A 24,452-nucleotide genomic window follows, 5' to 3' on the forward strand; every position below is an offset into this window, starting at 1 on the left:
CACAAAAGTTTAGAACGTAAGTAGGGGTGGAGAGAGATCTAATCTATGTAAGAGATTTTTTAGTGATGGTGTAAAGAGTAACATAATAGAAGTATCAATATTAAACCTTACACAAAGTTCAAATAAAGACTTTGCATATGTTTGTGTGATTGAATTCGTAGAAATTATATCTAAGCTAGAGAATAAGAGATGTAGAACATAGATAGAGTTGGAAGCCATCACAAAGAATTCTTATTGTTTAAAGAATCTTAAAGGATTGTTGTATGGAGTCTTTATAGAAGTAATTAAGTGCAAATCTAAATTGATGAACCAATTACGAAGGGCTAGTAAAGAAATGTTGTTCAGAGAAAATTAAAGAGGGAATAGAAGAGATCTTGTGAAAGAAAAAATTGAATTTGAGATTAAGAATTTAGTGTAAGGAAGAATTAAAGAATGTTCCTTTAAATCTAGTCTAAAAATGTGATGAAAAATAGATCTAGGAGGTAAAAGACATTGGTTCAATAGATCTAAAAAGGATTAGTGCCTCCATGAAATTGGTGCTTGCAAATCTGAGGGGGTTTTTGCCTCTATCAAGTTGCTTCTTTCAAACTTAGGTGGATTATTGTCTCTTGCAAGTTGTTGCTTACAAAATTGGGGGGGCTGGTGTCTCCTACAGGTTGGTGCTTGCAAACTAAGGGGGATTGGTGTCTCCTATAGGTTAGTGCTTATAAACTAGTGGGTATTGGTGTTTTAAGCAAGTAGTTTCCTACAAAGATAAGGGGATTGGTGTATCTTGTAGGTTGGTTCCTACAAGGACTGATGTAATTGAATTTGGTTCTCTCAAATACATCTAATCAAAACAAGTTTTGCAGTTTTCTCCTAGATGGGTTTCCATATATGTCATGTGTTCATTGTTTGTGTATATTGATTAACGAATGGTTGTTTCTAATAGTTGTTTAAAATAAAAAAACGTATGGTATTGATTCTCCCTCCTCATTTTTGATACAATATTAATTCCAACAAATATATGATTTTTTATGGCTATAATGTGGTATGCTAATACAAGATACGGAAACAATATGAGGAGTAAGGAAATTTGGAAATTCATGAAGACTACATTTCCAAATTCAAAGGATGATTAGTAAAATTTTATCATCTATTTGAAGAAGGATGAGGTTATAGTAGTCATAGTGACCTACATCTCTAGGAGTATTCACTTCCATACAAATTAGAATTGATTTTCCTAATTATGTCAGGAAGAAGTTGTAGACTCTATGTGTTAAGACCAATAAAAATCATGTTATGCATATTTAAGAAAGAGTTGATATCTCTTGATCTTTTCTCGTTCAAAAAGTTGAATATTATTTGGCTCAGGTGAAGGAGCTACAATTAAAATTGGTGTATGTGGAACATGTTTTCCAAAGAAAAAGAGTTAGTTCATAAAACTAATCTTGATAAATTTGAAGACATCCTATAATGCTTTTGGCATTTTATATTAATTGGATGTCCATAAAAGAAAATGGAAATGATCATCTTAACTCCTTTTGTGCCTTGTTAATCTTGAACTTAAGAAACAATCCCATTCAATGAAATGAAAAGGTTAACACAACTGGAGAGAATGAAGTTAAGCAGGAAATCAAAAGAAATAATAGTATTACGTCAACCATGTTGTTATGAAGAAGAATGATGATTAAGCATTAACTAATAAAAGTAGGATGATGACGACCTATTATTGTTGTAGAAATTTAGGATAAATGGAGAAGACTTGTTGAAATAATATTGACTATCCTATAGCACTAAACTTCAAAAAGTAATGCAAGTAACCATATTTTCCCCATTAGTGCTTCTCAACCCTTACATGGTCAAAATTCTAAAAGTGATTGGATATCCAACTCTAGTTGTAGCCACCACAAGGTCAACTATATTCTCCCTTTTCCTATTTTTGATGATTGTTTTCCTACTATTGTTGGTTGTGTTAAAATTAAATGTTAAAATGATGTGAAAGCTTAATTATATCATATACATTGTTCAATTCCCAAATTGTTAATTTATAGGTCTCAACTAAGTCAAACTGGTTTTCCTGAATTTAAGCATAAATTATATGAGTTTTACAAATTTTCCCAAAATATATCTAGCAAAAAATACAACCATAGCAAAGATTTATGACTAGAATAGTATTTAGCTTGAAAGACTTAGACATCTAAATTTTTGAATTATGAAGAAAATGTAAAACGTGACAAGGTGGTTGGAGTAATTAGGGTTGATTTTTATAATGTTTTATGTGAATAATATGTTGTAGGAATGCATAACTAAGTTATATTTGAAATAGGAAAGTATTCGAGAGCTAAGGTATTGAGGATGACCTACATTCCATGAGAAAACCATGACCAATAGGTGCTATATATGTTTTGATTTTCATGGATTTATTTTTAGGTACACTTAGGTATATTTCTTGAAGAATAATAATTTGGGATATTGGAAGCATAACCAAGTCATATTTGAAATAGGGAAATATTGGAGACCTAAGATCTACCTGCAAACTTATCCAGGGTGTCTTACATTCGATGAACAAACCATGACCAATAGTTGTAGGATATGTTTTTATTTTCATGGATTTATTTTTAGGTATACTTAGGTAGATTTCTTGAAGAATAATAATTTGGGATAGTGGTTGAAAAGCAATTAAGTCAACCTATGATATATTTGAGATTAATGATTGGAGGTTAATATGTATGCAAGGATTTGGAGAGCTACTTATCACAACGTGGTATCTACTAGTAGAGATTAGTACCATACATACTTAATAGAATGACATTCCTGAATGGAATAATTATGCGTTTGTCGAAATGGCATAGTGTTCATCTCACTGGACATTGGAGATATTTCTAGGTAAATAATGGGCTTCAAAAAAAAAAAGTGATATCGACATCGACTAAAACAGAACTAGTATCATTCACGATGATGATGTCCACCATAACGGTATATAGTTTTGGACCAAGATAAACTAATTTTTTTTTGTGTTTTGTTTTATCTCCTTATAAGTTTACTCATGTTTCAAGAATTGTGTACTCGTTAAATAAGTAATTAAATTCCATAACCAACGAGTACCTACTCTTACTTTTGATAGACCCAAAGTGAGAGAAATTAGAAATAAATAAAGAAAACATGTTTCTTTCCTTGAGAAACATGTTTTTTTCTTCATTTCCTAAGAAATAAACATGTTTTTTTCCAAATTTTCTCACTTTGGGTCTATCAAAAGTATGTAGGGTGGGTACTTGTTGAACTTGGAATTTAATTCCTCATCCAACGAGTGCCTACATTTAAAATTTGACTAAATCCATAAAGAAATAAAGAAAAAGCACAATTAAAAGTAATCTTTTTTTTCCTTTTAAAAAGTCATAACTCTTTTTTTCAGAGGAACATTTTAGAGTTTGAACAATTTCTAATATTTTAGGAAAAATCCATCCATTGCTAAAACTATCTTTTAAATCTAATCCTAACTAAAGTAGCATGGAACGTGAATCCTCTTTAAAAATGGAATAGGAGAAATCCCTCACCGAGACACCTCAAAATGATTTGATGCATAGTGTGAGATCATATTCTAGATAATAAGACTAAGAATATAGATTCAAATAGTCATCTTATATTATGATGGGCCACTCTAAAGAGTAAAATGCCTATAGATAGTTTGACCTGGTCAAACAATAGAGTATATATAGCAGAGATGTTGTATTTGATGAGAAAACCTTAGACATCACTCTATTTAATTCTTCTTATGTCTTATTGAACATTAATGCACTATAGATTTCACAATTCTTTAAATCAAATGGCCATTACATAAGACCATTCATTAGATAATTGACCCCTATACAAAAATCAATATGCAATAAACCTTTTATAGATTTGATCACAAACTTCAAAACCCTATTTAGTACACTAATAGATATTTTGGTACACGAACTCCTTAAACAAGAAAAAATTGTTTTCTCGATGGATAACTATAACAATTGACGGTACTAGTGCAGGTGTAGGAAATAACAATGACTTAAGGAAGACTAAAAATTGGGAGAAATATGGTACTATTTATCTAATGGCATGTGTCTAGAAGCATGTGATATTTCTATATATATACATGCATAATGCCAACCTAACTAAGTGAATGTTATGGTTGATAAGTTTCATTACTCCATGAAGAATCAAACATGGGACTTAGTTTGACAATAAGGAAGGAATGTGGTGACAAATTTATATGTATACAAGACCAAGTTCACACTAAGGGTGTTGTTGAAAAACACATGACTCATTTGGTAGAAAAGGGTTTTTCTCAACAAAAATGAAACATTATACTGAAACCATTGCCCCTATTTGAAATATGAATTATGTTTCACTAATTATTTTCCTTGTTTCTCATGTTGTATGGGAGGTACATCAAATGGATCTTAAAAGTGATTTTTTCACATTGTAGTTTCACTAAATATATTTATATGGGGTAACTCCTTTGCTTTAAGAAGGATGGAAAAAATAGTTTTTGATGCAAGAAATCGTTGTATCCTTTGAAGAAAGGACATAGGGTAGGGTATAAGAAAAGTTGTTATTTTTTCTCAATCCAGGTTTCAAATATCCAACCAAAGGATATGGTGCGATATTAATTGTTGCATTGTTTCTTGATGATTTGTTCATCATTGGAAGCATTGTTGATTTAATTTTAGATTTGAGGAAACAATTAGCAAATACATTTGAGATAATTGACCTTGGTCTATTGTGTTTAGTTTTGGGCATCCTAGTCTTACAATTGCATGATGGTGGATATTTATTTTTGAACCTAAATATGTACATTGAATCTCCTAGTATTTAGGTTCAAGATGGAATATTCTAAATCATGTGGCACACCTTACTATTGGGGAATGAAGCTAACTAAAGTGTCTTTTTTTCTAAAAGTTGATGTTATTTTCTACAAGTAATTTATTGGTAGCCTCATTTATCTAACCCACCATGGCCATCATCTTTCATTTTTGTGTTAATGTGGCCTCTCATGTCTTTCAATATCCATGGAAACATCATTTGTAGTGGAGAGGATTTCCCATTATATCATGAGCACATATAAATTTTATATAAATAATTTTAGTGCTAGGAACTAGTTAGTTAGTTATATCAACTTGAATTGGGATGGACATGGTGATAGCAAGAAGCCCACATCATTCTATGTCTTTCATCTTGGCTTTGGTCCCATAATTTGGTCATGTAAAATGCACAAGGCAGACTCCCTTTCAACTATCAAAAACAAATATTTTAGCACTACTACTATTGGCATGTAGGTAGTATGGATTCATAATATTTTGGTTGAACTTGGATTTCTAAATGAGGAATGTGATATATTCTATTGTGATCATCAAAGTTCCATCAATATAGTTTCTTAAAGTAAGATGAAGCACGTGGATTTTTATAGTCATATTTAAAACCACTAGTATAAAATGTTGTTTATCTCTTATCTCTTGTAGAATAAATAATCAAATAATCAATATCTTTATAAATATTTTGACAAAAGTCATGTTTGTGAAACTTCAAAATCCAATTGTACTTCAAATAACTATAATTAATTTAAACATTCAATCATTCATCCTAAATGTGATGATCAAATACAAAGCATGGTTCTCTTTATAGGGAAGCTGTTTTTGAGCTATGGATGCCATAGTTGTAAAGAGGACTATTTGATGTGGATTTTCTTTTAATTATCAAAGCAATTTTAATTAAATTTATGGATCTCATCATTGAATCATTTGGTGATATGGATTACTTAACTTTGAAAATAAAATTGAGTTCTCATGGATTTATCTTAACTAAAACTCTATATCCAACTAGTACCTACTTTGCAAACTTTTGATAGACGTAAAGCGAGAGAAATTAGAAATAAATAAAGAAACGTGTTTCTTTCCTTAAGAAGCATGTTTTTCTTCATTTCTTAAAAAAGAAACATTTTTTCTCTTTCTTTTTCCAAGTGCCTATATTTGAAATTTGATAAAAACTACAAAGAGATAAAAAAAAGTACAACAAGAAAAAGTAAACTTATTTTTTCCCTTTAAAAAGTCATAACCCTTATTTTATTATTTTCATGAGGAGGCACATTTAGAGCTCAATGTTTTCTAATATTTCACACATAAGCCATCTACTGCCCCAACTATCTTCTACATATGATCTTAATTAAAGTACTATGGGACATTACTCCTCTTCAAAAAACGGAATAGGAGAAATTCCTCAATGAAACACCTCAAAATGTTTGGATGCATAGTGTGAGTTCATATTCCAGATGTTAAGAGTAAGAAGATAGGTTCAAAGAGTCATATTGTATTATGATGGACCACCCTAAATAGTAGAAGGCCTACATGTTGTTTAATCTAGTAAAAAAATATATTATTTATAGGGGAGATATTGTCTTTAATGAGAAGACCTCACACATTCCTTTATTGAACTATTCTTATGGTTGTTTGTAATAATTCATTGGAGATTTCCTAATTCTCTAGATCAAATGATTATTACATATGACCATTGACTAGATAATTGAACCCTATACAAAAAACACTATGCAATCAACCTTCCATTGAGTTGATCACAAGCTTTAAAATCCTATTTAGTCCATTAATAGATATTTTTGTAAAAGAGCTCCTTCAACATGAGAATTTTGTTTTTGAGATGTGACTGTGACAATTGAAACTACTAGTGTAGATGCAAGAAATATCAACGACTCAAGGAAGAATAAAATTTAGGAGAGATATGGAAGTATTGGTCTAATGACATGTGTCTAGAAGCATGTTGTATTGTTATATATATGTATGCACATGGCCAACCTAAATGGGAGAATTTTGTAGTTAATGAGTATCATAACACCATTTGACCACAAGGAAAGAATGTGGTGACATATCAATACGTATACAAGACCAAGTTCATATATGAAAGGCGCAAAGCTCATTTGGTAGAAAAAGGTTTTTGTTAGCAAGAAGGAACCATTATACTGAAAACGTTTGCCCCTATTTCAAATATGAATTATGTTTGACTAATTCATTTCCTTGTTTCTCATGTTGGATGGGAGGTACATCAAATGGATATTAAATGTTCTTTGTTGCATGGTGGTTTCACTAAAAATATTTATATGGAGTAACTTCCTTCGTTTAAGAAGGATGGAAAACTTATTTATTGATTGAAGGAATTGTTGTATCCTTTGGAACAAGCCCATAGGATAGGATATGAGAAAACGTATTGTTTTCTTGTCAATATTGGTTTCAAATATCTAAACAAAGACTATGGTGAGACATTGATAGTTGCATTGTTTGTTGATGATTTGGTCATCATTGGAAGTATTGCTGATCTAATTTAGGAGTTGAAAAAACAATTAACAAATACATTTTAGATAATTGGCCTTGGTCTTTTGCATTTAGTTTTGGGCATCCTAGTCTTACAATTGTATGATGGTAGATCTTTATTTTTGAACCCAAATATGTATTAAATCTCCTAGTATTAAAATTTAAGATGAAGATTTTGTACCATGTGACACACCTTATTATTAGTGGGGATTAATGCTAACTAAAGTGTGTGTTTCTCCCAAAATAGATGCTACTTTCTACCAGAAAATAGTTGGTAGACACATTTATCTAACTCACAATGAACCTAATAAAGTGTGTGTGGTCTCTCAAATCTTTCAAGTTTTTCTATGAAAAAATATCATGGGCACTTATCAACTTCATAGAGATCATCCCAGTGCTAAGAACTAGTTAATTAGCTATATCGACTTGAATTGAGATGGAGATAGTGATAATAGGAAACCCACATTATGCTACGTCTTTCATCTCGCTCTAGTCTCATAATTCGGTAAAGAAGTCTCCCTTTCAACCATAAAAGTTGAATATTGTGGTATAAGTACTATTGGAATAAAGGTAGTGTAGATTCATAATTTAATTGGGTAAAGAAGTCTCCCTTTCAGCCATAAAAGTTGAATATTGTGGTATAAGTACTATTGGAATAAAGGTAGTGTAGATTCATGATTTGAATTTCCTCGGTTGAATATTGTGGTATAATTACTATTGGAATAGAGGTAGTGTAGATTCATAATTTGAATTTCCTCACTTGAATATTGTGGTATAAGTACTATTGGAATAGAGGTAGTGTAGATTCATAATTTAAATTTCCTTAGTTGAATATTATGGTATAAGTACTATTGGAATAGAGGTAGTGTAGATTTATAATTTGAATTTCCAATCCTAGGAATTAGCTGATCGTCAAAATGCCATACATATGTTATGATATAAGTACTATTAGAATAGAGGTAGTGTAGATTTATAATTGAATTTTCAATCCGAGGAGTTAGCTCATCATCAAAATGCCATACATATATTTGAAACTCTAGTTACTTAGTGTTTTATCTATTCGATTGCAAAATATGTGATCAAATTACCAATATGATGTGGACTTTCTTTTAACTGCCAAAGCACTTTTAATTATATTTATGGATCTTATCGTCGAATCATTTGTTGATATGAATCACTTAACTTTTGAAAAAAAAAATTGAATTCCCGTGGATTTAACTCAACTACAATGAGAGAGCCGTGTTGTGGATATATACGTTAGACTCAGAGAGCCGTGTTGTGGATATATACGTCAGACTCAATCCTCTAACTATAACAATTTTAAAGAAAAAAATCCAACGCCATCAATACACGACGACCTAGTTAAGCCTAATCTCCTCTACGCAATGTTTGCATATCTGAATGAATATGGTAGGCGAAAACTGGTAAACGATTTTAGCCACCCCCTCCTTCCTTATTTATCAAGTTATTTCCCCTCTCCTTTAAAAATCAAACCTATCACCTTCTCCTTCATTCCCAGACTGGGCAACCAACAATATCGTTCGATCCCTGTAAGAGTCTGGAATTCTGTATTTGGTTCTTGAAAAGTCCTCCATGGCTTTAAGAAAATACAGATCCTTAATAGCAATATTGGCCTTCGTCGCGTTTCTGGCTGGTGCCGGGATCAATGAGGTGGCAGCCCAGTCATCCTCCGTTTGTTCCAGTCCATCAGTCGATTTGACGCCATGCCTAAATATCATCACGGGAAGCAGCAATGGCGTGCCCACAGGCAGTCCAAGTAAGGAGTGCTGTGCTGCAGTTGAAACGGCCGCCGACGGCGGAGTTGGTTGTTTTTGCCAGCTCGTTACCACCAGCAATCCTATAGGGTTAATTAACCGGAGTTTGGTCCTCAATATTCCTGGGTTATGTAGAATCAAAACACAGCCTCTCGACCAATGCGAAGGTAAGGCTATTAGGTTCGAACCTCTGACCTCTTGCGAATATGAATAAAACACATGGCGGTCTAAACTTTGTGTTGTTTTGAAAAAAAATTCAGCATATGCGGGCGTTCCCTTCACGGCCCCGACCGCTTCTCCAGGTAATACTTTTCCTATGAAAAACTTGGAGCGTTTTGACGTATTAATTTAATTTTTGAATTCAGGTTTCTGCAATTTAATTTTTGAATTCAGGTTTCCGCAGTTCACATTGATTTAAGAGTAAAGTTTTTCACTAAAAATTATATGAAGAGAATTTTTTATCGCGCTCGAATTATCTAATGTGGTTCAGTGCCCCGACAAGATCAGTCACATTAAAAAATTTGAAAGACATCCCCACAAAAATCTCTTATATGATGTCAACAGAGAAAACTTTGCTCTTAATTTAATTTTGACAGGAAGAGCTTTGTGTTTATGCGTTTTATGTTTACAGTTTCGATTCCCGCGCCAGCACCGGCTAAAGATCTCGCACCTTCGAGCTCCTCGGGAGATTCGAAGGCCAAGGCGAGCCCTTCGGAAATTTCTCCGTCGACAGATCTTTCTCCGGCGAGTTCGCCGACCTTGCCGGGTTCGTCCAGTAATCATCCTCCGACGAGTTTGCCCGTCCAGCCAACGTCAGGCGTCGACGTTAACGTCGCTTCTGGAGTTTATTTACCATCAGTTGTCGGAAGTTTTGCCGGGCTGGTTTTGACAAGCATGCTAGTGTGAAAAAAAATGTTTAAACTGAGAAAATGGGGGGATTTATTTTCTAACGATAAATGACATTTTCCATAGTGCTATTTAAACAGGGATATATTATCATATTTTAAAGGGGTTGCATTATGGATGCCAACTATAAAATCTGGTGTATTCTATTATTATCATTACTTATTATGGAATCAGGTTTGACCTATTTTGATGGGACATGTTTTGGGTTTGATTGTTAGCAGCATTCAACTGCAATGTTCTCCCCAAATTTCCACTTCACAAATTTTGTAATTTTTTAGAACCAAGTTTCAAAGGTTAGCATCTCAATCATTGATATGTAGAAAAATATGCAACTAAATTGAAATGGAAAATTGCTTTTACGATATAAATATTTTAGTATTTATTATAAAAAAGATTTAAAAGAAAATAAGATATATAATAAATTTATAAATTAAATTGTTTAAAATCTTTTACCATATTAATTTTTTTATTATTATTAATAAAACTAAATATATAAAATTAAAAATTTGTAAATTTTATAATAATAAAAAAATAAAAAAATTAATAATAATAAAAATTATAAAAAATTAAAAATCTAACTATTATATTCAATATAAATATCTTGTATTACATACACAACTATTTATTAAAAAAATAAAATAAAAATAAAACATTTATAAAAATACATTTTCCTTCTGTTTTAGAGATCATTAAATGGAACCTAAAATGAGACAAACTTGTTGAAACTACAATCACACACACGTTGCAAAAAATTCAATCAACCTCAAGACTAAGTGCATTCGCTTCGTGAATTTATTCCAGTTTTACTGATCATAATTTTATATTATTTATGTTATTTATAGTTATTAAGTTGAAACACTCATTCTATAGTTTAATATGAGAGTCATGTGATTATGCTGAATATAGAATTAAGATATCTTTTTTAAAATAAAATTAAAATATTTTGTAAATAGAAAAGTAATACTAATTATAATAAAAAAATATTAATGAATATGTTTAGTTAATTGTCTATATCTCATAATATAATTTTATGTAATTAGAAGTAAAAAATAATAATAATTAATTGATTTATGACCATATCAATTTCATATACAAAATATCAAAAAAAAATGTTAATGTGGTATATAATAAAATATTCAATGTGGGTTATCATTAAAATATTCAATACTAATTAATATTGACATATACTTAAAAATAGATTTCTATTTGACCTTTTTAAAAACAAAGATTTTTTGTTATATCTAAGTCTTTTGTGATCTATAATGTAGATAGATGTCTTTGGGATAAATCACATTATTAAGATTTGGTGAAATCCTAATAATGTGATTTATCTGAAAAACATCTATCTACAAAAAAAAAGATTATTGAATCGAACAAAAAAACTAACTTATAAATTAAGTTAAACTATATACTCTATATGGCATTGAAAAATACAATTTGAAAAATTACAAATTATAAAAAAAATCAGTTAAAAAAATCTATACTTTTTAATACAAGGAATACTTTAAAAAGATTTTTTATATGCATTGTCTTGAGTGGGCCTAATAGTTAAGAGCATGTGTTTCCTCCTAAGAGGTCACAGGTTCAAAACCAGAGGGGATAGAGTATGTATGCCTTTGTAGACTTGGTCTCACCAACCTTAACCGCCATCATCATCATCACTAATAATATTTTATTGAATGGCTAATTTAATATCATTTATTATTATCTTATTTGATTTACTTTGCCTTTGTTCGCTTTAATTTTGTCTTTGTTGCATGTTAGTTCTTACCGTGAATGATCTCCTTAACCTACCCACCTAGATGGTTTATTCTATTTAAATATGCTTTGATTCTACTATTTGCTTTGATCCTACTATTTCATTCATCTTTTCAATTGGATGGTTCATTGTATTTAAATATGCTTTGAGCCTACTATTTCATTGACTTTTTCAATGGATGATTGTGATGTTTCTCGTGTTGAGTGTGAAATTGTCCTTTCACACAAAACATTTCGAATATCTCAAGCTATAGGTAGGATTGTTACCTTATTTTAAAGGTAACAAGTGAGTTTGAGATCGTTAGATATTGAGGAAAAATTATTTTGGATAATGTTTTTGGGTTTTCTTAACAACTCAAAATTTCACGTTTAAAGCCTAGGTGAGTTTCACTAAGATTTTTAGATATTGAAATTTGAAAATCTATTTTTGATATTGGTTTTTTTAATTTATTTAAATTACAATATTTCAAAATAAATAAATAAAAATAACTTTACAATATAAATTTGGATAAATTTTACATATAATTTTTAAATAATTGAAAAATAATAATAAAAAATAAATTTAATATAAAAAATTTTAGTAAACGTAACGTAAATTAGTTCAAAGAAATTTCAACAATGAATTTATTAAATGAAAAATGAAAATATTTAACTAATTATTTTTAGAAATCTCTATTAAGATGTACCAAGAATATTTTTAGAAGTCTTATATATAAAATTAAATTATAAAAGGAAATTTAGTGCTATATAAACAAAAATAGTATTAAAATATGATCTAAAACACTTAAGTAATATAATTCACATAGTTAAATTTCTAGAAGAGATTCACTAATTAGCATTTAATAAAAATCAAATTTTTTAATAAGTACAAACTAGTATAAGAAAATAAATAGCCTTAAAAGAGACCACAAATCAATATTACTTTATCTTTCCTTGCCATTTTTAAAGATATCCCTATTATCAACAAAACTTTTGGCAAATATAAAATAGTCATTTGAAATAAGTCTCAAAACTTTGTCATGCCTTCCATTAATCTATATCTCTTTTGTACTTTAATCAAATAGAAAATAAAGTCATGACTCATGAGAGATTTTTTGGAGTAAATCACATGATATTTCATTTGTCGACGCGTTTCGAACCAACGAGTGTAGCTCATCGTCAGGACAAGTTGAAGAATCAGATCTAGATTGCTAGTTAAATAGTCAGAGCAGAACATCCAACGACTATAATGAACGACATTAGATCTCAGTTTCAAAGAGACAAGTCTTATCTCTAAAATTTTCTTTTTTTCATGCTCGATGGTTTCAATAGTATATATATATATATATATATATATATATATATATATATATATATATATATATGAATGACAATCTCGATTTTCAATAAGCATATTCATAACAAAAAAATCCCAATACACTATGTATATAATGAACCTTTGAACAAGAAATGAATATAAGGGTGATGTAAAGTGAAATAAATGTATGAATGGAGATACCCAACCGGTTATGAATATATTTGTTGTAGGATTCTTTTTGTCTGCCCAAAAAAATTCATAACAGCCCATTATACCTTTAAAGTTCCAACACAAAGCACCTTTAGAGATAGAGCATAAGTATGATCATTTTACATATAAAATGTTTGCTTACAAGGTCAAGATGAGCTAAAAAAAAAAAAGTAAGCATCTTACTTTCGATGTGGGAATTAGACTTAGAGGACACATTACTCCAACCTAAGCCAAGCTAAATAATTTAACAATAAACCATAGCTACAATGATACTAACAAAATATACACAAGAAAAATTCCATACCTTCAACCCAAGCCAAATTTATTATTGCCAAGATGCTCCATAGCCTTCATAAGGCTCCAAAATCTCTTTACTCAATGGCCAAAGTGACAGAGTAGTTCATAATATCATTAGGTACAAATTTGTGCCTCAACAAGCTCTCAAATAGAGAAAATGAAACCCTACTTTGAGCCCTCACCACTTTAATATAATAGCTAAGTTGGTGGTTTGTGACATTTAATGTAACACCAACCTCATCAAGGATACACACTTGATGTAGGGGATTTTATAAACCTATACACAAACTCTATGGGAACTCAATATCAATCCATAGAGCATAAAACTACTTGTATATAAGTGTAAGAAAAATTAAAGACTAACTAATGCAATGAGGAATTGAGAAACTTTACAGAAGAAACAATAAGGGACAACATTAAATTTTCATTCTTATTCACATACAAAACATTTTTCTTACAATTAGAATATAATCTTACTCTGCCATACACCTTTGCATACACACCGTCTATTTCATCACCAAATGCACCCAAATATTCCTCTGCTTTTATATTCCATCCTTCTTTTCTAGCTTCAAGGGATCTTCTTGTTTTCACCCTCTTGAACTCTTCTTATTTCTAAGCTTCTCTCCCATTTTCCCATTATTTTCTCTTGGATGTTATAGGATAGTTTGGAACTAAATAGTTATGGTGGTTTGAATTTCTCAATCATTTCCTAGTCTAATCAACGTTCCTTTACACATTGAACAATGATGATGGTTTGAATCCCTAGTTAATAATTGTCTCCTTGTGTGGTTCAAAAACTAGTCATTGTTTCCTTGAACAAGTGGCCCATCAATTCACCACAACTTCCATTGAGACACATAGGATCATTACAAGTCATGATCTATAATGTTTTAATGGTGTCACAACAATGGTGGAGTTACAACATTGCAACAACATGAGTGTAACAATAGGGTGGTGTCACATTAATATGGAGTTTTGGCATTGTAACAATAATGACACCATAGAAATTGTAACAACAAGGTGGTGTCGCAACAACATAACATCAACAGTGTCACAACGATGGTGGAGTCACAATATTGCAACAACATGAGTGTAACAATAGGGTGATGTCACATTAATATGGAGTTTTGGCATTGTAACGATAATGACATCATAGAAATTGTAACAAGGTGGTGTCGCAACAACATAACATCAACAGTGTCAAAACGATGGTGGAATGTAAACACAATAACAAAAGCAATGTTGCAACATTTGTATTTCATCCTCTAAGATACTAAGTAAAATTGATCAATGCCTATTGATTTTTGTCAAAGACACTCCTACATGAAATATCCTTGATAAGAAAAACACGAGCTTCCAGCTCATGTGGAAGCAAATATAATTTTTAAAGAGGAGGAATTCCCTTGCAAGCATGTCAATTTTAGGATTCCAAAATCCACAATGCATGCTTAGAGCCTTTACTTATATTCACTAAATACTCATAACACTTCTTATTTCATGTGTTTATGTTTATCCTCTTCACTATAACTTACTCTAATTATTCAAATAGATAGGTGGGAAGGTTTTTCTTCCACACATTTGGGATCCCCTTCTACTTCATGAAACTCATACAAGTCAACAAAATTGAATATAGGAAATGTTAAAGTTATTTGGCAATTCCAACTTATAGGCATTATGAGAGACCTTCTTTAAGGCTCAACTTGGTTTGATTTTATTGTACTTGAGCTTATTATATTATCATTGGGAAATATTTCTTTCTTTACGATTTTACCTTCACTTCAATGAATGATTTGATATATTGATAGAATTTTGTAGGAAAGATTGGGAATACATAATACATCATTAAAATTGTAACACCCTCCTCCCACATTTACCCAAGCTAACTGGTCCATTGGGGTAAACATGTGACAAAAAGTTACTATGATATGATTCAACTCCCCAAGTACAGTTAAGGAAGTGGAACCAACATGACAATACCAATCTGACCTTCCACACATGTTACAGAAGCTTCAGGAGCCAACCAACCCTTCCAGGTGACCAACCCCTGAGGAAACTTACTTTTTCACTTCCTCAAAGCCTCAATTGCTTCGATGACAAGGCACACATGCAACTAGGACCCTCTAGTCACTCCCACAGTAGGGAATCCATGAGACTATGGCATTATTCATGCAGTTCTATGTCAGCGACCCTAGATTCCATGCCACTTTTTCAAGGCCAAGACTCAGGCCACTGCCCATAATTTCATGAAACTTCCAGAAATGATAAATAACATAGAAGCAAGGGTACTAATGCAAACACTTGAACAAGGGCTTGACTTGACCCCTAGTAGCCATGATCAGATTTTGTCAAACATATCACAAACACGTAATCTATAGGTCACAACAACATATCTAAGCATAGGGGTCTCATACTTATCTGACAATCATCAAAGAGGAATGATATCTCTTCACAATAGTTGTACTATTATCTATTAGGTCATTCATTCATTAAAATTTCATATACTAACAGATGGGCCTCCAAATTAAACATAAATTAAGGCTCATCTGACCATCCTTCAGCACATTAAAACTCTCTTTTTTTGCATTAAATGACATATTTTTAGCTTTAATATGTTCATTAGGAAGGTTTAGATATAATTGCATATTTTTGCTTAACATTATTTATTGTTGTAGAATATTGTGAGAATATTGGGCATATTATGAAGATTTGGAGGATGATATAATCTAAGGACTTGCTCCCTACTACATGATGTTTCTAGGAAAACTAGTGTCTTTTCGATCTACTAGTCCCACTAAGATGGGTAGCTATCTTAGAAACAAAAAATCAAAGCACTTTGCGATTTCCTTTATGTATGATAGATAAGAGAGAAGTAAAGAGGGCCAACCCGCATCTTTCGCTTGACTCCTTGCTTGATTTCTCTATCCCTTGATAGAGCTTGCAACTCCTCTCCTACTTGTCCCGCTTTAAAGAATACCTATAGAGACGAAGTGACAAAACACCATCAAAGAATCTCGATCTATAATATCATAAACAATGCAGAATTAGAAATACCTTGACCATACAACTGCATTCACAAATAACAAGATTAAAAAATACACGATTATATGGAGGAAAACTCAAAGAACTTTATTAATAGTAGAAGAGAGGATTACAACCCAACTGTTTGATCCAGCATCATCCTCCCAGCATCAAAGCCCTCTTCACCTCATCAAAAGCAAGATCACCCAACAATACAATGCTTCTTCTAAAAGAGAAACTAACAGCACTTCTTTACAAATAACAAAATTCCAACCTCTAGATCTTTCAGATGAGGGATCCATTTATAGATATTTGCAGAGGTGTGAGTCATCTCTGGGTTTTTGATTAGTGTCATTCCACTTGTAGTTATTAGTTCCACTTGGAGATTTCGCTAATCTCTTACTCATCCCTGGGCGAATACAGAGAGGGAATTGTCATAGGAGAAGTTTCTAGAAGATTCCATGAGCATCCACTTAGCAAACTATCTCAGCCATTTGTCCATTCTCGCTCATCACACCCTACATAAGGTATCTGCAGTATTCATCACACCTGGATAGTGTACGAGCCAGTATGAATCACACATTGACCAAGGAGTAGTCAATATGGTCCAGTTTTGGCTAATTCTGAGTGGTTTTTCAGGTGGAACTTCTGGGAAATGATGTAATCAGTTGACCATGATCTTTTAGGGTATGAAACAACACTTTTAGGGGTTAAAGAGCCCTTGGTTTATTGACATATATGATTGGGGTTGCAGTTCCCAAATATGTCTATAACAATTGCCCCTTAAAGTATGAGGTCGTAAATATTTTGATATCGGGTGAAATGCTTTATCATGAGGATCCGAGGAATTTGAACTAGAAGGTGACCTGTATAAGATACAATAAAATACATCATCATCATATTATTTTCATGATCTAGCTGAGGTGGGCATTCCCATGCTCAACTTTATAAATTCATTTTCATGTACATAGGATAGATAATCATCTGCTATTGCAGACTGGTGATTCTTTGTATGTAGAGTCATCATCCCTTAGCTTGGATGATCATCTGTGCAACTTCTGTGTATATTTGATGTCTTTATACTCCTGAATATATCGCAGCCCGGATGGATGAAACTAGATCTAGGGTTTTCAAACTTGTTCAATATTCGCCCGATGTACAAGTCAATCCATGTGAAAAGATGTCCTGAAGTCAAACATGGAAAGACATCGCCTGATTACCAGCCAATGATGTGAACTGTTAACATGTGCGAGAGGAATCACCAATAATGATAATGATCCTCAAGGTACTACAATACAATTCACGTGGTGCGAATATATGATCTGATGTCGAGCACCACGTAAAATATTTCGGTCAAAGGCCATTGATGTAAACTTGTCGCTGAAAGTAAGAAACTTTCCATTGAGGCATGCAAGCTTCAAAGTACTGAAAGGGTTGTTTCTAAGTCAACTTCTTGGATAATGAGTTGATGTTGAAAAGAGGTGACCCATTGTAGGAGGGCCTTAATGTATTCCACATCTATGACGTGAAACAATCCAAATGATTTTCTGGAGGGGGAAACGATCTAATGATACAAGGTTCAGGAATGACAATCATGAAAAATGGAGGGTGAAGGTATTGCAGTGGATGAAGCGTTAACTGGGTGGTGAATTCTTTGAATGACTTCTCTAAAACATATCGGAGACACTGAGATGGATTGGTAGCGTTAACCCCAAAATATGGATGGTACAGAGGATCAATGGTGATATGACCAGTGAACAGAATAACCTAACCTGACTCAATCATGGTGATGGAGTGAAAGTGTCATGTTCAAGAGCGACCTGCTACCAATGAAGTTCTTCAAGTTTTCTTCCCATTTTCCCCAGCCATTGCTGACCAATACCTCTTTATTTTTGCCAAGCTTGAGGAGGATAACATATGCTTGTTCTATAATTTTCCCTTCGGGCAAACCTGTCACTATGTTTTAGTGAGATTAGTGACAGTGAAACTCATTCTTGTCTGGGTGGAAAAGTTTGTCACTATAGTTTTAACGAGTTTAACAACAAGGATAACTCAGTCCTTTTCATGTTTAGAGAGTTTGAAAAGGGACGAAAAGGAAATCCAACAGTCCTTTTTCGTAGCATAATCCCTTCAGTCCTAAAAAGTATAAAAGAATACGAAAGGGATGACTTTTCGATTGCTTTAGTGAGCTGAAAAAGACAAGCACTCAATATTTTTGTGGGATGATCCCTCAGGTCCAAAAATATTAAAATGTAGAGGAGGGATGGTGCTTTCCTTTACTTTAACGAGCTTGAAAGGCCAGTAGCTCGACAATCTTTTCATATTTAACGAGTCTAAAAAGAGCTTAAAAGAGACTTGTTTTTTAGGAACGAGTGGTGTTTTCGGGTAGCAACTGGTTCCAAGTAAGTTTGGTACTTCTCAAAACATGGCGCTGTGAAGAGGGTGGCTAACAGAATCACTCATCGTAGCTGTTCCTCAAAAAGGTAAACAATCAAGTGGGATCCTATGATCGGCCAAAAGAATGGAGGTATTGGTAGGAACACAACCAAGGTTTAAGAGGATGATAACGTGGCAATCACAGAGGTCATTTACTAAAGCTGAGTTTATTGTTTGATGACCTTGAACCTTTCATTAACATATGCTCAGTGGCGGGTTTATTCTTTAACGAGCTTGAACCTTGCAGAAACCTTTCTCATACCAATAGTCTAAAGATGTCTCTCATTGATAGGTTTATTTTTTAGTGAGCTTGAACTCTACGATAACATATGCTCATTGCCTTCTCATGTAGGCTAGAAACGACCAAACTACAGAGCTAACTACACTAAAATCTAAGGAACTACTGAGGTTAGGTAGGATAGTTTTGTCTTCCATCTAGAAAAAACACTTCCTTTGCTTCGTCCGTGCACTGCAGACAAAGGTGAATGGTGGTCAGACCAATCACCTAACCTAAGAAGTTGAAACTAAAAAGCTAAAAAGCTAAAAAATGAAATTGGTCGATTTTATCTTGCATAAAAGGATTTGCATGCCCCCAGGTATCAAGAAAAGGAGAGTCTCCAGGTCACCATATGGAAGTCCCTATGGTTAGGCAAATTTGTTTCTATTAGCGGAGCAGACAAAACACTTCTTTGGCTTTGTCCATCGATATAGACAAAGGTGAATGGGGTGAGATAACAATTCCAATCACATAACTTATTGGGAAACCTATCTTTTCAGTTGGGTTCGCCTGTCAAAGGAGACCAGGATGCATGCCCCCTAAGCTTCCTTACATTCACCGGACTACTTGCCGCAATCAGGTGGATGGAATGAAGGTTGAACAGACATTCTCGACGCAAGGAGACCATTTAGGGATGATGTTTGACTTGGAGCTGTGTTTGAACCAAGAAATGAAAGTTGGTCGATAAGCTGTACCATTTTGCCTTCATGCGGGAAACACATCACTCGAAAAAGTGTGGAAACAATAACTTCCATGATATATATATATATATATATATATATATATATATACACATATATATATCTATAGTCACGTCCAAGAAGTAGATTGTAATCTAATGGTCCTTGGACTACCATCATGTTCAAATGAACAGTTTTCCTTTTTAAAGTTATCGTCAACTTCAGAAGGATCCCTAATGGTCGACTGGTTCCTTTGTTAAAGCCTGACAAATTTTGTGTCATAGGCATAAGCGACGGTGAACCAAGCACTTTCCAAGCAATTGAGGAAAGGATAGTCACTAAAGCCCCTTCATCTATGATAGTGTCAGACACGATCATTTTGTAAACTTGCATAATGATTCAGAATGGTACATTAGATGGAAGGTGGGGTCTCGCTAGTTGATTCCAATCGAAGGAAACGACTAGACTGCTTGGAGGGGGTACTGGATAAACGGCTGGATAAACCCCTTGAACTGGGGAATTTTCCTCCTGTTGTAAAAGAATGGGCAGATTTCCCCAAAGTTCATCAGAATCTGTATTAACAAAAAGAATTTGAATAGTATTATTCTCATTCTCTTTGGAAATTGTATCATCTAAAGGTGGATCTTATGTAGGCAAGACTGGGTCAACCACCATCTCGACCTGTTGACTTTGGTTCGGTATGGACTTAGAAGGTTCACTCTCAACGATAGGCGTTTCGACCAATGATTGAGTTACGTTAGTCGAGTTTTCAACTAGCAAAGGACTTGGTGAGAGCTTCTTGTATCCAGGTGGGAGTCGCTGCGGTGAAGTAGGATGGTTATCCAAGACTCTTTTGGCTTCATCCAAAAAAGGAAAATGGTGATGAGCATGATTACCTTCACATAACCTACATGGAAATCTGACCTTTCCTTTCTGTCCATTGACTTCATTTTCACTAGTTGATGGTGTGCTTTTAACATGATCGCCAGAGGTTGATGACACCGAATGGTGCGAATGGGGAGACCATTCTCTCAAGATCCGCAGAATGCAAGGACAATCTCGATGAAAATGGTTTCCTTTGCAAATTATGCATGGAGATCTGGGTTTGGAAAGTTCAGAGTGCAGATTTTCACAAGATGATTCATGGTTTCCCCCTTTCTTAGCTGACCTCTTCTTTTTCTTCTCCTTCCCTTCTTCTTCTTCTCAGCCACTTGGTTTTTAGTATCACTAGTTTCACCAAGCGAAGAGGAAGAAGGGGAGGGAGAAACAAACGAAGCAGAAGGTGAAGGGACAACTTCAATATCATCCGGTTGCTGATTCCATTGCTGAGGAATCATGGTATTTTGAACAACAAAGGTTGAGAATAGCCATATTGGTAGGAAAATTGTGATTCCCGGAAAGGACAATGTAGCCATATACGAAGCACCGATATCTCCCCAAGAAGAGAAGGGACTAGGATTCCCCCCAAGAGGGATTCCTTGATTGGTGGACTCCATCACCTCAACCTAAGATCAATGAAGGAATAGGGATGTTATTCTGAATTAAATAAATTTTAATGACGCTTTGACACAAATTTGCTTTTCAATTTTTAAGAGTCAAGAAAAAGCTGAAGATGACTCTAGTCCCCTTCGATTTTTAATGAGCCTGAAGTGACAAGTTCTCAGATTTTAATGAGTCGAAAAGGAATGAAAGTGACTACTTTGGAAATCTAGACAGAGGGATTACCAAACCAATCGAAAAACTGCAATATACACCTTGGTGGTAAATTAAAGAGAAATTACCAAGGACTTATGTATGGTATTCAAACTTCCCGAATGTTGTGTTTAGTGCATTGCGATCGATAGGGCAGTAGACACGGCTTCCTATGGATAAAGGATATCAGATTATTGTGGTCTCCCAATATATACTCGGCGGTACGGGCACTTGTCATTTCAAAGAGGAGGAATCACCCAACCTTCAATGAAAATGATAGTTACCAGGTTTTATGACGCCAAACACGTCTCTAGCCTAGACCTATAGATGTGTTGCGTTAGGTTCCAAACCGCTGCTAAGTTCATTGAAATTTATTTTAGAGTTGATCTTGCTTATAAGTTTGCCTTTCAAGGTTCACCGTGTGATGTAGATGTAAAATTTCTAAATATGCAATCTAAAATGATAAACAGTCGTTTATTTTTTTTAGCGATGAAAATCCCAGCTACTAAGGAAAGAAGATAATGATTCTTTCAACAGAGAGCAAAGAGCACACACTAAATGCACTTTTCCTAAATCATTTTCCGCATACAGTCTAAATTCAAATGAAAATGCATGTATTTGTTTTTCATTCCCTTTAATGTGAAGAATGCAAAAAAGGAAAACTAAGTACAGATCTGAACTATTTTCTTCAAAGCGACATTTCGACAATTTCTTTTCAAAATGAAAGGAAGACTAAAACGACACTTTTCGATTTTGAATAGAAAATTTCTTTTGACACTTCAAATATTAACAATTTAAATCAAATACATTGGCAAAAGTACAATCAACTATCTAGAGGAGGAAGACTTTACGACACTCTTCTTTTTGACCCAAAATGATAGTTACGACACTTTTTTGAATCAGAATGATAGTTCGATTTAAGCAACTTTTGTCGAAGGATTGCAAATGAAGGACAAATACATAAAAACATTTACTAATCCTAATCAATGGAGGCTGAACAATGTAAAGGAAGGAGGCTTCAACAATGAGATACTGATCATAAGCAGCAAAACAACTAAATAGAGCTAAAAACAAGAAGGAAAAACCCAAATTTCAAAGAGAGAAATAATATTACTTAGTCATCGCACCTATGCTTCTTAGAAACAGGGATGCATCTCACCTGCTACACATGGGAGGTGTGATGCATACTAGTTTCCAGTTACAGACAATGCGATGGGCCATGGAGCGAAACTAAGTTGGGTTTTTGCTCAAAATTTGCAACTAAGTTCAGTGATTTAAGTTGAGCTATGATGGACAGTAAAAACAAAGTATAGGGGTATGATCTTGGGAGGCTATTGAGCTACCAAAAGGGCGTTTAGAATGCTTGTAAGTTAGAATTTTAGTTCATAATCTAACTCGGATATTGATTGAAGTAGCATTCATCTACTTTGCAATTAAATAGTAAGAGCAGTTCAAAGGCTATCTGGCTAACTTCAGGCTCCGTCTGTAGTTTATAAAGCAAACAATAATAAAAAAAAAACAAACTATTCAATCCCCAGTGGAGTCACCATTTTGTTTCTGGGAAAACTAGTGTCTTTTCAATCTACTAGTCCCACTAAGATGGGTAGCTATCTTAGAAACAAACAATCAAAGCACTTTGCAATTTCCTTTATGCATGATAGACAAGAGAGAAGCAAAGAGGGCCAACCTGGATCTTCTACTTGACTCCTTGCTTGATTTCTCTCTCCCTTGATAGAGCTTGCAACTCCTCTCCTACTTGTCCCGCTCTAAAGAATACCTGTAGAGACAAAGTGACAAAACACCATCAAAGCATCTTAATCTATAATATCATAAAAAATGCAGAATCAAAAATACATTGACCATACAATTGCATTCACAAATACACGATCATATGGAGGAAAAATCAAAGAACTTTATTAATAGTAGAAGAGATGATTACAACCCAGCTGTCTGATCCAGCATCAAAGAACTCTTCACTTCATCAAAAGCATGATCATCCAATAATACAATGCTTCTTCTCAAAGACAAACTAACAACAATTCTTTACAAATTACAAAATTCCAGCCTCTAGATCTCTTAGATGAGGGATCCATTTATAGATATTTGCATAGGTGTGAGTCATCTCTGGGTTTTTGATTAGTGTCATTCCACTTGTAGTTCTTAGTTCCACTTGTAGATTTCATTGATCTCTTACTCATCCCTAGGCGAATTCAGAGAGGCAAGTGTCATAGGAAAAGTTTCTAGAAGATTCCATGAGCATCCACTTAGAAAACTATCTCAGCCATTTGTCCATTCTCACTCATCACACCCTACAAAAGGCCTCTTTAGTATGCATCACACCTGGCTAGTGTAGGAGTGAGTATGCATCGCACCTTGACCAAGGAGCAGTCAATATGGTCCAGTTTTGGCCAGTTCTAAGTGTTTTTTCAGGTGGAACTTCTGGAAATTATGTAATCAATTGAACATGATCTTTTAGGGTATGAAATAACACTTTTAGGGGTTAAAGAGCCCTTGGTTTATCGACATATATGATTGGGGTTGCAGTGCCCAAATATGTCTATTACACATGAGGATCAATATTGGATGATAAATTAACAAAATATCATGAAATTATTGACAAATTATGGAGCTCCAGTGATTGAGAAAATCTAGGAATGTGTTCCTTGTCATTTAATAAAAATTCCTAGTGTTGGGAACCAGATCCACTATTTGAGGGATTTTGGAGGGGAAAGCTTCATCCTTTCAAGGAGAATGTTTCCCCATCACTTT

General features: G+C 33.5%; 1 protein-coding gene across 1 annotated transcript; it reads left to right on the plus strand.

Moving 5' to 3' along the window:
• Window positions 1-8,829: 8,829 nt before the first annotated feature.
• Window positions 8,830-10,205, plus strand: LOC149210711 (non-specific lipid transfer protein GPI-anchored 16-like). Its single transcript, XM_089394479.1, has 3 exons — window positions 8,830-9,276; window positions 9,370-9,411; window positions 9,741-10,205. The coding sequence occupies exons 1-3, from the start codon at window positions 8,928-8,930 to the stop codon at window positions 10,013-10,015; spliced, it is 666 nt and encodes a 221-aa protein (XP_089250605.1). The 5' UTR covers window positions 8,830-8,927; the 3' UTR covers window positions 10,016-10,205.
• Window positions 10,206-24,452: the final 14,247 nt, after the last annotated feature.

The sequence above is a fragment of the Pinus tabuliformis genome, chromosome 1_2 (genome assembly GCF_031772625.1).
Source record: "Pinus tabuliformis cultivar Carrire ecotype Pingquan chromosome 1_2, CPIR1, whole genome shotgun sequence".
Lineage (NCBI taxonomy): Eukaryota > Viridiplantae > Streptophyta > Pinopsida > Pinales > Pinaceae > Pinus > Pinus tabuliformis.